This window comes from Silurus meridionalis, chromosome 21 (genome assembly GCF_014805685.1).
Source record: "Silurus meridionalis isolate SWU-2019-XX chromosome 21, ASM1480568v1, whole genome shotgun sequence".
Classification (NCBI taxonomy): domain Eukaryota; kingdom Metazoa; phylum Chordata; class Actinopteri; order Siluriformes; family Siluridae; genus Silurus; species Silurus meridionalis.
In genome coordinates, this window is record NC_060904.1 from 529,589 (window position 1) to 544,588 (window position 15,000).

General features: G+C 41.8%; 2 protein-coding genes across 3 annotated transcripts in view; both read right to left on the reverse strand.

Annotated features, from left to right (window-relative positions):
• Nucleotides 1-2,994, reverse strand: part of tnk2a (tyrosine kinase, non-receptor, 2a) — a 13,491-nt gene extending 10,497 nt beyond the window's left edge. Inside the window, 1 exon segment of the mRNA XM_046834129.1 lies at nt 2,837-2,994. The gene's annotated coding sequence lies outside the window, so the exon portion shown is untranslated.
• A 3,295-nt stretch (nt 2,995-6,289) lies between these two features.
• On the reverse strand, nt 6,290-14,721 carry tfr1b (transferrin receptor 1b). Of its 2 annotated transcripts, none has more exons than XM_046833385.1 (19): nt 14,703-14,721; nt 12,501-12,552; nt 12,185-12,410; nt 11,785-11,977; nt 11,426-11,563; nt 11,264-11,348; nt 10,749-10,871; nt 10,554-10,646; nt 10,334-10,473; nt 10,048-10,214; nt 9,847-9,963; nt 9,366-9,451; nt 9,211-9,274; nt 8,937-9,004; nt 8,794-8,855; nt 8,193-8,283; nt 7,463-7,678; nt 7,204-7,368; nt 6,290-6,876 (listed from the first exon to the last, which is right to left on the reverse strand). In XM_046833385.1, the coding sequence occupies exons 2-19, from the start codon at nt 12,543-12,545 to the stop codon at nt 6,634-6,636; spliced, it is 2,322 nt and encodes a 773-aa protein (XP_046689341.1). In that variant the 5' UTR covers nt 12,546-12,552; nt 14,703-14,721; the 3' UTR covers nt 6,290-6,633. The 2 variants fall into 2 exon arrangements, with proteins under 2 accessions (XP_046689341.1, XP_046689340.1); XM_046833384.1 differs by lacking the exon at nt 14,703-14,721 and adding an exon at nt 13,721-13,752.
• Nucleotides 14,722-15,000: the final 279 nt, after the last annotated feature.

The following is a 15,000-nucleotide window of genomic DNA, read 5'->3' on the forward strand; positions in this document are numbered from 1 at the left end:
CTCTCTCTGTGTCTCTCTATTCTCTCTCTCTCTCGCTCTTTCTCTCTCTCTCTCTCTCTGTGTCTCTCTATTCTCTCTCTCTCTCTCTCTCTCGCTTTCTCTCTCTCTCTCTCTGTGTCTCTATTCTCTCTCTCTGTGTGTCTCTATTCTCTCTCTCTCGCTTTCTCTCTCTCTCTGTGTCTCTCTATTCTCTCTCTCTATTCTCTCTCTCTGTGTGTGTCTCTCTCTCTTTCTCTCTATTATCTCTCTCTCTATTCTCTCTCTCTCTCTCTCTCTGTGTGTGTCTCTATTCTATCTCTCGCTCTTTCTCTCTCTCTCTGTGTCTCTCTATTCTCTCTCACTCTATTCTCTCTCTCTCTGTGTGTGTCTCTCTCTCTTTCTCTATTATCTCTCTCTCTCTCTCTCTCACTCTATTCTCTCTCTCTCTCTCTCTCTCTGTCTCTCTCTATTCTCTCTCTCTCTCTCTCTCTCTCTCTCTCTCTATTCTCTCTCTCTCTCTCTCTCTCTCCTCTATTCTCTCTCTCTCTGTGTCTCTGTCTCTCTCTATTCTCTCTCTCTCTGTCTCTCTCTCTTTCTCTCTATTCTCTCTCTCTCTGTGTCTCTCTCTCTATTCTCTCTCTCTCTCTATTCTATCTCTCTCTCTCTCTATTCTCTCTCTCTCTCTCTATTCTCTCTCTCTCTCTCTCTCTCTCTATTCTCTCTCTCTCTCTCTCTCTCTCTTTCTCTCTCTCTCACGTCACTGTTAATCCGAGACGCTCTTTCGTTCCACGCAGTGAAAAATAAACCTTGTGCTCTGAATTCATCTCCCATGAGACACGTCCTGGTTTCACAGTAAACCAGCAAGAACACTCCCACTCCAAAACACGCCTCACGGATTTAAAGACACAGCTGTTTCCATGGCAACATTGCATCTTTCCACAAATCATCATCCTCATAAATCATCATCATCCATCTGCTCAATCCTCCAGGTTTTCTGTTTCATCCTTCATTCCTGCGTCTCGTGTCACACTGATGAGTCGATTCGCTCGTTCTGGCTGAGTCATGACGAGACACGAGGCTCAGCGTCGACCTCCGTGCAGCTCTGATGCTCCAGTTACCACTACGTGCAAAGTGCTGAAATTCTAAACCTACAGATGATATGGAACAGTGCATTTCTTACACAACCACACACACACACACACACACACACACACACTGAGCTGCTGGATTGTTCAGAAGGAGTTGATTTATTTTCTATATTACGGCTCATTCAAAAAAACATCTTCACGCTTCTACCGGTATGTCATCTGGTCCAACCGACTTTCCACTCTTCATCCTCTTAATCGCTGCTCTCACTTCCTCCTTACTAATCCTATCTACATCCTGCTTCACATCTCCACACCATCCAACCTTCTCTCTCTCTTATTTTACTCGTTCATCAGCTGCTCAAAATACTCCCTCCATCTTCTCAACACACTCTCCTCACTAGTCAAAACATTTCCCTCTCTATCCTTTATTGCTCTAACTTGCAGCACATCCTTTCCAGCTCGGTTCCTCTGCCTGGACAATCGCTATAAATCCTTTTCTCCTTCCTTAGTGTCCAACTTCTCCTACAGCTCCTCATATACCTTTTCCTTGGCTTTCGCCACATCCCTCTTCACCTGCTGCCGCATCTTCTTGTTCTCCTGCCTACTTTTCTCATCACTCTGTCGATCCCACTTCTGTTTCTCCAACCTCTTTCTCCTTCTTCTCTCCTGCACTTCCTCATTCCACCACCACATCTCTTCCTTTTTCCAGATGTTACACCAAGAACCTTTCTAGCTGCCTCCCTCATCACTCCTGCAGTAGTTTCACAATCATCCAGCACCCTTACCTACATGCCCATTAAAGTCTGCCCCAATCACCAATCTTTCATTCCTAGGTTCACCTTCTACCACTTCATCTAATTCACTCCAGGATCTTTCCTTCTCCTCCATCTCACACCCAACTTGTGGAGCATAAACAATGACCACATTTATCATCATCCCTTCAACTTCCAGCTTCACGTTCATCACGCTATCAGAAACTCTCTTCACCTCCACTACACTCTTACTGTACTCTTCCTTCAGAATCACCCCTACACCATTTCTCTTTCCACCCACACCATGATAGAACAGTTTAAACACCTCCAATGTTCCTGCTCTTACTCCCTTTCCACTTGGTCTCCTGAACACACAACATCTCTACCTTTCTCCTCTCCATCATATCAGCTCCCTCTCTCCCTTTACCAGTCATAGTACCAACATTTAAAGTACCAACCCGAACCTTCACTCTCCTCCACTGCTCCTTTCCCTGCTGTCTCTGTAGACATCTTCCTCCTCTCCTTCTCCTCTCCTTCTCCTCTCCTTCTCCTCTCCTTCTCCTCTCCTTCTCCTCCTCTCCTTCTCCTCCCCCTGCTGTCTCTGTACAGGTCTTTCTCCTCTTCTTCATCTCAGCTCCATCTCTCGACTGATCCGGTATGAAATTCGGGTTTGTGATCCGCATATTTATTTTAACACGTGTTTTACTCTGGATGTCCTTCATAACACAACCGTCTACATTAATCCGGGCTCGTGACCGGCAGTAACAGTGACCTGGCTCGCGCTGTGTATATGATAATAAATATATAATATAATATATAATGTGATAATAAATAATAAGTGATACACAGCTGGTGTCGGAAACACACCGGATATCCGCTGCTCGTGGAGCGTCATCACTGAGCTGTGTTAATAAGCTGTAGGTGTTTATTGGCTTTACGATTACAGAAGATGATGAAGAAGATGGTGGTGATGATGATGATGATGATGATGAAACCTGGCTTTCAGCAAAAACTCACCTGGACCGGATTCCGCACGCGCTCAGCTCATCTCCCGTTAATTCCCCGCAGTGGACTTCAGAACCGTGTGTAGGATCATCCTGCTTTAACTGTACACACACACACACACACACACACACACACGCACACGCGTATTCAGTCTTAAAGACACAGTGGCGCGTCACTCGGATGTTGCCAAATCCACACCTTTCACCTCCTCCGGGGTTCTGATTGGACCTGTGGGGTTCTGATTGGACCTGTGGGCTTCATCAGGTTTCATGTTAATGTTCTGGTACTAATATTTTATTCTTCATAGTAACAGTGCAGTCATGTGGAGTCAAATGTGCACATTCCGGGTCTGATCTAAATCTAATCAGAGAAATCTTTTAAAAAGAAGAGAGAGTTAATTGTTGAAAGAGAGAAAGAGAGAGCCAGACAGACAGACACAAGGAGAAAGATTGAGAGAGAGAGAGAGAGAGAGAGAGAGAGAGAGAGAGAGACACAAGGAGAAAGATTGAGAGAGAGAGAAGATAAAGGATGAAGGTGAGAATAGTTTATCTGAAAGGGGATTTCTGTTTGTAGCTGCTAGAATGTGAATGAAAACAGAATCTAATCCGTTTCTCAGATGTTCATTAAACACAAATATAAACTATTAGAATTTATACGCAATTAATTCATAAATCATGTAGGAAGTAAAATCTACTGTATAATTACTGTATAAACATCACGGACATGTTGATCACAATATGAGCAATAACACTGAACTTTTAGGACTAAAAGATTTATTTATTTATTTATATTTATACAGTATGTGTTAATGATCACTATTATTTTTGTATTTAACACACACACACACACACACACACACACACACACACACACACACACACACACACACGTCTCTACCCCTGAGACTGGAGAGTCCAACAAAAAAACATTCATTAAAATAAAGGTGCAGAAAACCCAATAAGCTCGAGATCATGTTTATTGGACAGAAACAAAAAGCAGAAATCACAAACTAATACAGTTCCCAAAGCTTCTTCCACCATCCATCAGTGATTAACCCTCATAAAGAACGTTAACAGGAGCCACGTGGAACCGAACAGCAGCGTGTTTCCTTTCAGAACCCTTTAATCAGACAATTCATATGTCACGATATTCAACAGAAAATCAGAAACTTCACAATTACAGTTGTTTATTATTTGACCTTTTACATTTTTACCTTATAAGAATTGTGGACATCGATAGTGCAAAGACGTGAAACGTGTCAATTTTTTCATTACTTCTGTAATTAAAGTCCCACGTGACGGATTAATGACTAATTATGGACAAATTCACCAAATGAATTAAAGTAACATGCAAATAAAGTCTCAAAATTGTCTCAGTTCTGGTTCCGAGTGAAGGTTCATGCTTTCAGAAATGTTGAAGCCGAGAAGAGAAAGAGCGAGAAATCGAGAGAAATTAAAAACAGAGAATTAATTCTGCCTAAAAGATTCATAAACCCACACAAACTATTTCCTGTAACTGTACTTTTACACATCCACTGTAATGAAGCTTTATTCTCACAGATGCAGCGGTTTCATCTCAATCTCAGCTGACTGAAATCGAGCGCTCAGAGAAAACAACTGAGCTCAGAAGGTTGAAAAAATTATTTAATTTATATGTAATGATTTCATCAATTACTCTCATTTCAGTCTCCGCATTTCTCAATGAACGAGTTTTAAATGAGCTGAAGAAGCTGCAGTGTGAGCGCTTAAAGAGACGCTGTGAAAACTAAAGGGACAGGAAAGAAAGACAGAAGAAATGAAGAAGCTGCAGACATTCACTGTAAATATCCGTCTAGACGTTTCTCCTGATGGTCACTTTGTAAAAAAGAGTTTCAACGTTTATGGGTTCCTTCATGAAGTCGTTTCAATTCTACAAAATATTTATCACATTTTACTGTAGAACGTCGACTGATCAAACCCAAACTGACCAAAGTACCACAGGAGAAACACTGATATTCTTTCAGAGATCTCTCTCACTTACACACACACACACACACACACACACACACTCTCTCTCACACACACACACACACACACACTCTCACACACACACACACCCACAAACACACTCACACGCTCTCACACACACTCACGCTCTCACACACTCACGCTCACACACACTCACCTCTCTCACTCACACACACACACTCTCACACAAACACACACCACCCTTGCGCACGCACACACACGCGCACGCACTCTCTCACACACACACACACACACACACACACACACACAGCCCCAAATGAGGAAAAACGTCACAGAACGTGAACATAAATATGTAAAAAAACTATGGGAAACACTGTTCCCGATAATTGACTCCACCCTACAGTGAAATATGAGGGACACTGCCCACGATAAACACACCGGTAGACAAAAACTACCTTCACAAAGTGCATTATGGAAGACACTGCTCCCGATAAAGTTTCAAAATGAGAAATACGTTCCGTGTACACGAGCTTCACCAGAGAAATCACCAACGCCTCGTTCACTCACGTGCTGATCATCAAATGATCTACACCAGGTGAGGACCTGAGAGACCTGGTGGGTTTTCCTCCATTAACAGGATGAACATTATGATGTATATTGTCCTCGGTGTCACGGGTGAAATGTTGTTTAGATTGTACTTTAGATTGTCGTTGATTAGAAATTAAATTCCTGATCAATGATCTAACGGTCAGATGATTGGATTTCATTGAATATCAGCACATTATATCATTTATCTTCCAAAATCCAGAATTGTGTGTGGCGAAGCGTCGGGCGTGGCACGTGTCTCTGGTGACGGCTTGTTCGGGAACACGTTTTCCTCAGAGCAGATGCTGCTGTAATAAACTGACAGTATAACCGTCACAATTATGGAAGGCACTGCTTCCGATAATGTAAAAAAAAGTATAAAATACACTTTATAGTGAACACTGTCACTGATAAATAAATAAACAAACAAACAAACAAACATTTCCCTCAAAATGGGTCAAAATCACAAATCATAAACCAGACGATCCAAAAGCAGCTTTTTGTTTCTGCGAGGAATTTCGCTTGGAATCTGAGTTAAGTGCCGAGTGTACACAATAAAAAAATGAAAGATCAGCGTTTAATTCTGATCCTCGGGACAAGACTGAGCTGCGGAGGTTCCATCAGAACCACGACCTGAGGAACGTGCACGTGTTCTTCACTGTGTGCTTAAGCTGGTTAATATGAATTATTATTATTAATAATAATAATAATAACAACAATAATATTATTATCATGATTAATATTTTTACTACAGCTGATTAGATTTTGGGATTATATAAAGACCGAAACTGAAATTCGGGTTCTTTGAGTAACGAAGCTCAGCAGGATTTGGTTAGAATGTAAATAAGTACATGGCGTAACAGCTGGGACATATGACAACAAATATTATATTGCGATACAAAAAAAAAATGAATTAAATAAATATTTTTTTTTTTAATCCAGAACTTTCCCCATTAAAAATGGATTAAAAGCAGGAGCAGATCAGCTGCACTCGGCTCATGCGTGTGTGATTTCAGTGTGTTCTGAAAGCAGCTACTGATACAGTCAGGATTATGAGGTATTTGTTAGAATGAATATCGCAATATTGTAATAGTGACGCACTGCCCAGCACTAAATTATCATTATGCACACGTCGGGATAATAAACAAATTAATTCTTAATATTTTAGCGTTAAAATGTCGCTCAAATTCAAAATGGTTGTTACTGTAACACATCGCTGTTGGACCGAACCGGGCCTTCGCACCGAGAGACGACCCATTAAATGAGGTTGTCCTGAGCCCAGACGTCTCCTGATAGATCGTTAGCGCAGCTTTGAAGGGTCCACGTGATCAGCGCGAATTGGTTCCGGAACAGGTCTGTGTCGGAACCCGGGGCGCGCTCTTTCAGGGCAGCGAAGTGCTGGAGCAGAGCGCCGATGCTGTAATCACCAAAGCCGAAGATGATGTGACGGAACGGGACGTCTCTCGGGGAGACGTATGGAGACAGAAGGTTGTGCTCCACCTGCAGCCACGAACACAACAACACTATAAACACTGTGTGTAAACATTATAACTTTATACCATTTTTATAAATATTACAACAAAAAGTTACATTTCTGTTTATATTCTCATGAACTGCATATGTTTACATTTTTACAAACTTTTCCCTCCATGTAACACTTTTATATCATTTATATAACATTTATTATTTATATTTAAACACAACCAGCCATTAAAATATACATTTTTGTAATATACATAAAGAGTGCCCCCTAGTGGTGCTGTTGCATATGTTTTGCTAACGCTTTGTGTGTATGGTGCTGGAAGGCGATTGGTTGATTATTTATACCCTCATGATGCGGTCGTTGATGTTGCGGCATGTTTCTGCAACGTCCAGGTCGCTGTTCTGAATCTCTCTTTCCAGAGCCGAGACGGCGCTCGAGTACGAGCCGATTGCAGAAGAAAGCCACCTGATACTCATCACTGCGGACATTTCAGAGTGAAGTGCTTCAACCTGCGAGGAAAAACATCACCGCTTACCGTGAGGACCTGCTTCCACACTTCCACATCTCATCAGTAAAATAAAAAAGAAAGAAGATGCTTCATACCTGCTTGATCTCCCTCATGATCCGGACCATGTTAATTCTGAAGATGCGCGTGTACTCATTAATGTCCAGTTTCAGGATGTGATCGTGGACAAGACGGAGCGCCAACTGTCCTGCCAGCTGAGCCGCAGAAACCAAGACGTCCTCCAGCTTCGACTCGGTGGCCTTGTCCAGATGCTCTCTGGTGTCCAGAGGTGTTCCTGAATAGTCTGAAGAATCCTGGAGCAGGAGGAAGTTCAGGAACAGAGGATCGTTTAAATGAAATGATTTACATACATATTCTGTTCATCACCACTACAATAAACCACATTAATGCTGATAAATACATAAAACAATAGTAATTATAAAGACTAAAGGATTTTTTAATTCATGTAACATCGAGGATCAGCGATCGATTATACACTCCATATTTACACCATAAACACTCCATATTTACACCATAAACACTCCATATTTACACCATAAACACTCCATATTTACACCATAAACACTCCATATTTACACCATAAACACTCCATATTTACACCATAAACACTCCATATTTACACCATAAACACTTCATATTGTAAATAAATGTATAATTTCTTTGTTTTTTCATGTTGAAAAGTAAAAAAAATAAACACAGTAAAAAACGTTCACAATCTTTGTGCGATTTGTATTTCAGCGATAACTACAGCTCGAGCTGTAAACAGGAGCACAGCGGATTATTTATATAAAGAATTCCCAAACTCACACTGTCTGAGACGAAGCGGAAGGAGATGGAGGGAATTCCAGACAAAGCCAGGAACGGAAAAGCACCGTCCTCCATCTTCATGGGCTCGAGTCTGAGAGCAGAACATTCACAAGAGCAGATTCAATTTCAGAACAAAAACACATTGATGTGATGTGGAGGAGAGAATCCGGGAATTTTCCAAATTAAAACATCAGATAATAAATAAAACGGGAATAATTCTTTCTGTGCGGCCCGGAACCGACTGACCCACGCACCGGTGCCGGTCCGCGGCCCGGGGACCACTGGTTTACAGAATATTTAAAGGTTCTGATTTAACTTCCTTCAAATGAATTACACTGCAACTAATAACTTTACAGACCAAAATAAACAATTATGATCAATTTCAATTAACTTTTAGAATAAACTCAAATGAATACATTTATCAATGATAAACAAATCACTCTTTAATAATTCAATAATCCTATTTATTAATTATTAAAATGATCTAATAGTCTTTATGCATTATTTATATCTCTCAAAAATGATCATTAATAAAAAAAACTTTATTATTATTGCATATTTTAATAATAAATGAGCAGGAGTTGGGGGTCTGTGCACTCACCCGGCCTTGTCCCAGTCGGTGTAGTCCTCAGAGAGGGACATGGAGCTGCGAGGACTTCTCACCTGTAGAGATTATTTAGAGTACAGGTTAGAGTTGTGCAGGTAGGGGGTGCCAATACTTAGTCACATGAAGTAAATTCACACCTCATCCATTGTGTTCTTCAGGAGTTTGTGTAACAGCGGACTGGAGGAGGCTTTGAACCGCTTTAAACCTGCCGGCGTGAACACACACACACACACACACACACACACACACACACACACACACACTTTAATAGTGAAGGAAATTCCTGCCTAACAACTTCTTGACAATGAATGTAAAATGGGTTCTCAGGAAGTGGTTGAGCAGGAAGTTTGTCCTCTGCTGAAAGTTGTGAAAGGAGATTATGTTGGAGCTCTGGAATGAGCTGAGATGTACCGGTCACGCTGGAGTCCAGGCTGATGTAGCTGAAGGCTCTGAGGTTCAGTGAGGAGAGATACGCCTGAGGAAGAGAAACACATCAGACGACTTCAGCATTTGTAACACCTGCTGTATTTTTCGAATATTTCTGTGAAGTTGTGTATGTTATGAACCTCGAGCCACTCTGTAGAACCCACGCTGCCGAATTCACCACCACTCCAGCTGGCGAACACGATGCTCCGCCTCGGCCTGAACCCATCTGCAGGAACGTTACGGGGGATTACGCTACATCAGCACTAGCGCAAAAACGTGACACTTTACAGCAGATAAGCTCCGCCCACTTTGCACCACCATGGCCGCACCCCTTTACTTTGCAGCAGCTTGGCCACACCCACTTTGCAGCAGCTTAGCCCCACCCAAAATTGAGTATTAAAAGTTGGAGACTGACATTTCAAACTCTTTATTTATAAAAGTATTTCTACGTTTATTTCTTTATTAAACACCAGCTGGAAATATTTTAAATAAATAAATAGAAAGGTTTTGGCTGGAATGTTTGTAGCTCCGCCCCTTTCCAGCTAACTTCCTGCTATGTTTTTTTTTCTGCTTGTTTGCGGATGCGGTTCACTCCCGAGAGATTCACTTCTGGTTCTTTACCTCTCACCAGGTCTTTGATGGCCCTGGCGAGCTCCAGCAGCAGTGATGTTCCGACGGTGGATTTGGCGAATCCGTGGCCGAAGGCGTCTCTCTGAGCGCCGAGCACCACGTAGCGATCTGCAGAAATAAACACCGTGAGTTCAGACTGGACGCAGAAACACTCACGAGCGTGAAGTACAGGCGTGAGCTCCGGCTCCTCACCTGGATCCACGAAGCCCTTAATGACCCCAAAGATGTTATAAATCTTGGTGTCGACGAGGACGTTGTTAACGCTCACGCTCACGCTCGTCTCTCCTCCCAGCGTGTATTTAGTGACACCCGGCAGCATTCCGATGAAATCCGCAGGTGCGTCCTTTCCTCCCATCTTCCTGTGATTCAGAAGGTAGAGTTTTACACACCACGCCCATGTTAAACTCCTCCTGTGCACCTTAAATCATTCACAACTATTGGCGCCCCGGTGGAGTCTCATCAGTGGTGTGAAACTTACTGGAAGATCTTGCGAGCCGTTTCGCCGGTGATCGTCTGAGCCAGGATCTCCGGGAGACCAGAGGATTTAGAAGGAGGAAACTGCGTATGGTTGAAGGAAGGAAACCCTGGGGTGTAAGGATCTCCTGTTCCCAGGTGAACCTAAAAATACAGACAAGCAAAGATTACATAAATCAAGAAGGCAAGACGTGAAGGTGGAGAAAGATCACCCAGGTTCTCACCTGGCCGTAGAGCTCGGTGTTGAGTTCATTCTCACTCCCAAACTCCCGATAGATCAGAACCGCAGCTAAACCAAAGCGGGCCGCATTCGCAACCTGGGCAAGAATGAGAGGCAGAACAGAACATGTTTAGAACATTACGGAGAACATTAAGGATGACCTGAGCTTTCACATCCGTGTTAGAGAAATATGAGGTACCTTCTCTGCAAAGCTGAGTTTTCCAGTTCTCACCAGAGCAATGTTCTCAGTGAGGTTTACTCCCCAACTCTTAAGCGTCTCCAGATCTTCTTTTCTGCCATAGTTTGCATACACCACTTTTCCCTGCAAGAACATCCAGAAAGATGATGATCTGATGCACTACACACACCTCAATTAACACACGCTGACTGGTCTGTCCGTTTGTATTACGAGCACTCGTTATAAAAGGGCGTGGCCTAAACCTGCACTCTCGTCTATATAAATGAGTCACACAAAAAACCCTGAGGCTGATCTGTTTCATTTCATATAAAAGTTTCTTTCTCCAAAAATTATATCACAATTATTTATCACGATATCCAGATCATATCGATATATCGCCCGGCCCTTATCACAAACCCCAGAGGAACGCTTTATTTGTTATAAAAGTAAAAACGTGTACAGCTCATGCAGCAGAAGCTGATTTCTGATCCTGATCCAATGTTGCACTGATATGGATAATAAGTTTTGGCACCCACCTGTTTCGTTCCCGTTGCGCTGTAGGCTAAATACCCCTTTGGGTTTCCGACCTCCTCCGACCCCATCAGCACTTTGTTTTGGACCCTGTTCAGGAACGAGACTCTGCATGAGCGATAAACACCAACAACTCGACAGGAAACAGCAGGAAAGCAGGAACTCACCCAGACGGAACCTGCAACTTCACATAGTGCACGTCCATCCATGGGTCCATCTCCAGATTCTGGAACTGTTCCAAAACTTTCTGCCCCAGCCTGTGGTCTTCATCACTACCGGCCCGATGGTCCTGAGAGGAAACCTCACTGCAGGGAGAGAAGCACAAACACTACAGTTACACCCAGCAGGATCAAACACAAGTTTCAACACATCTTTGTGTTACTTTGTATCATTTCCGTTCTTTTGTTTCTTGAGACTTTAAAAAACCCTGAGATTTCAGCCGTGTCCTACAGAAACACTGCACGAGTCTCAGACAGCGCAATAATAAACATGATCATTTGATATAAAGAATAAAATGAATAAATACTCTAAGGTTCTTTTCATAGACGAAATGGTGAGTTTTCTTCCCAGTGTGTCCGTCACGCTGTTCCAGTTTGCAAAGGGCTGAGTCCTGAGGTCCGGAGTAGACTCCACTTCAGTCTCGGTCTCCTCATCGCCGTCTTCAACCTGCTCGATGACCGCGCGGGGCTTACGATGCGACACATAACCCAGAAGGTAACCTGAAACGCACAAAAAGCAATTAATCAACAATTAATAGCGTGCTACAATCAGCGTTGTGTTCATGTAATACAAGTTACAGTGCAAAATTGTGTTAAATAAATACAGTACATAAAGTTACTGAAGGTCAAACATGAAGCCTTAACATTTAAAGATAATTGTACAGATGTAATTATGAAACCGGGTCATGGCACCACCCAGAACCTCACCGCTGATAAAGACAAAGATAATTACGACTGCAATCTTTGCCAATTTGCTCCACTTCCTGTTCGAGTTCTGCTGTGTCTGGCTGAAAGATCTGCCCACTTCCTCTCCTTCATCAGATGAAGACTTCATCTCCACTGAGATCTCATTACCCTCAACGATCTGCTCCTGGTCCTGCTCCTGGTCCTGATCCTGAGCGAGGTCTCTGTACACGCTGCTTCCCTGACGAAACTGAATTCACACCAAACCAACGATTTGTATCACAACATGGAACAATCACACAAGCAGTTTCTTCTTCCTGACAGAAAATCATCAACTTACGATGTTCGCAAACTTCACGTTCGCTTGGTTGATGCATCCGGCCATTCTGGAGCTGAGAAAGAAAAACAATCAATTATGAAATAAAAGATTTATTGAACACAAAACAGCAGCAGGAGGTCGATTCGGAATGTTCTGAGATCAGACGCTTCTGTGGTGGCTTTTTATATCCACATCAGACTCTCGTTCAAGGTCACAGGGTTGATTATTAACTTATCGATCTTAATAAATAAATAAATAAATAAAAGAAATTCATGAGTTCAGAGCAAATTGTGGACATAAAAAAAAAAAAATCAATAAATCCAGAATGAGATCGACTTCCAGCCTAAATATTAAACAACAAAAGTTTATTAAGTAAAACAAAAGGAAAAAAACACCAGAAATAAAAGCAAAAAGCGAATAAAAGAATATTTCAAAGCAGTTAAACAAATTTTAAATGTTCAAAAAAATTGTTGCAGCCCTCAGCACATAAATTATATAAAAATAAAATCTAAATATCTATAAATAAATAAAAGATCAAGAAGACAATGAAACAAAGAAATGAATCAATAAAAGCAGTGTTTTATATCAGGGTCAGTTGTGACGTGAGGAAAGTGCAGGATGCTGGTGTTTCATAAACAAGTTGCTTTTTTCAGGGAATCTGCAGAGAAAATAACTGTAGTGTGTGTGTGTGTGTGTGTGTGTGTATATATGCATGCATGTGTGTGTGCGCATGTGTGTGTGTGTGCATGTGTGTGTGTGTGTGTTTGTGTAGTGTGTGTGTGTTGGCATGTGTGGGCATGTGTGTGTGTGTGAGAGAGAGAGAAGGTCTTCATATTTGGAAGGAACCTTGTTAAGAAACCTGTAACTGAAAACATTTCATCAGATATTTCCTGTTCCAGATTTCAAAATTTAAATAAAAAACCACAGAAAGACTTTGAAAGGTCCTGAAACACGACTCGTTACTGACTCAGTGTCCGTTTTCTACATTAGAGAAATAAATATAATAAACTCTGGTCATCATGTCTACAGGTTCTAATCCGTTACACTACAACACAAGAGTTTGCTTTAAAAAGAGGATCTTCTGTGGGGTCTGGATGATATCAGGAAAGAAACAATGGAGGCACAGGGTCTTCATTCCTTTCCATATACAGAAACAGGACAAATACTACAGAAGTGTTCAGCAGAGTGTGACGTCACTGTACAGACCATATGAGAAACCAATGTGAGGGAATTCATATTACCAAGGAGGAAACTCCATTCCTCCCAAACCGATCCTGTTTTACTGCAACAATCACACACACACACACACACACACACACACACACGTGCACACGCACACAAACATTCAGCCGACAAGAGAGATAAGAGCCAGGCGCCAGGCAAAGCACAACTTCAGGGTCACATTGTTACACAAATGAACATGAACATGATCATGACTCCACACTTCATCACATAAATCAATGTTCCCCTGGTGAACTCTGCTCAGGGTCACCATCACTAACAACTCAGTCAAGACCCACATTCCCTCTGATCAACATCATCATCATCATCATCATCATTATTCATAAAAATATGTGTGTTTAATAAATACATCTATTAATAATTTGGTCTGAATAAACTATTTTTCCCGCCTCAGACACACACACACACACACACACACACACACACACACACACGGAAGGAAGTCCGCCAATATTACTGCATTAAGGCTGCCAATAATCTTGTATAATCATAAAAATCTATATTAAATAACAAGAATGCATAATAATGATAGATTGTTATTATTATTATCTAGTTTTGTTTTCTGTTGATTTAAAACCCACTGATTTACGGATTAGATTTTATTATTTTCATGTATTCAGTGCTGTTTTAACGCTTTACCGGCAGCGCGTGCAGAACTGATCACTTCCGGTTCTCGGAGCGAATAAAAGGTCATTAAAATGAGCAATAAGGACAAAAAGCGAAAATAAAATAAATGACACAGAGCGCGCGGTTTTTTATTAATGAATAATTAACGCAAGAGGATTAAATAAATAAAATAAAGATCAAAGGGATTCAAAAGAACCCCAGTTACATTTAAATATAAAATGTACACTATTTAAAAAAGATCAAAGCGTTTAGACCGCTCCTTGATTCCTGTAGGTTTTATCTGTGTCTGGGGTGAAGGTCAGCAATAAAACACACACACACGGTTTACCCGCTACCAGTTCACCCCCTGCTCACCTGCCCTGCCCCACCTGCAAAAGGGTCGGAGCGACTCTGTGTTTCAGCTCTAACGAATCCGTTTACACTTAAAATCGGTAAAGTGTCTCACCTTCACGCGGTCTCTGATTCGAACCTCGAGTGATTCAACTTTAAGAGTCGACTCACACGTGAAACGAGTCACCACCCCTCTCTCTCTACGTTCAGTTCTTTTTCTTTCTTTCTGCAAATTCTTATTTCTAACACCCCCCATTGTCCTCTTTATTCAGTTCTCTTTCATTGCCAAGTTCATTTTCTCTCTCACTTCCTGTTGGTCTCA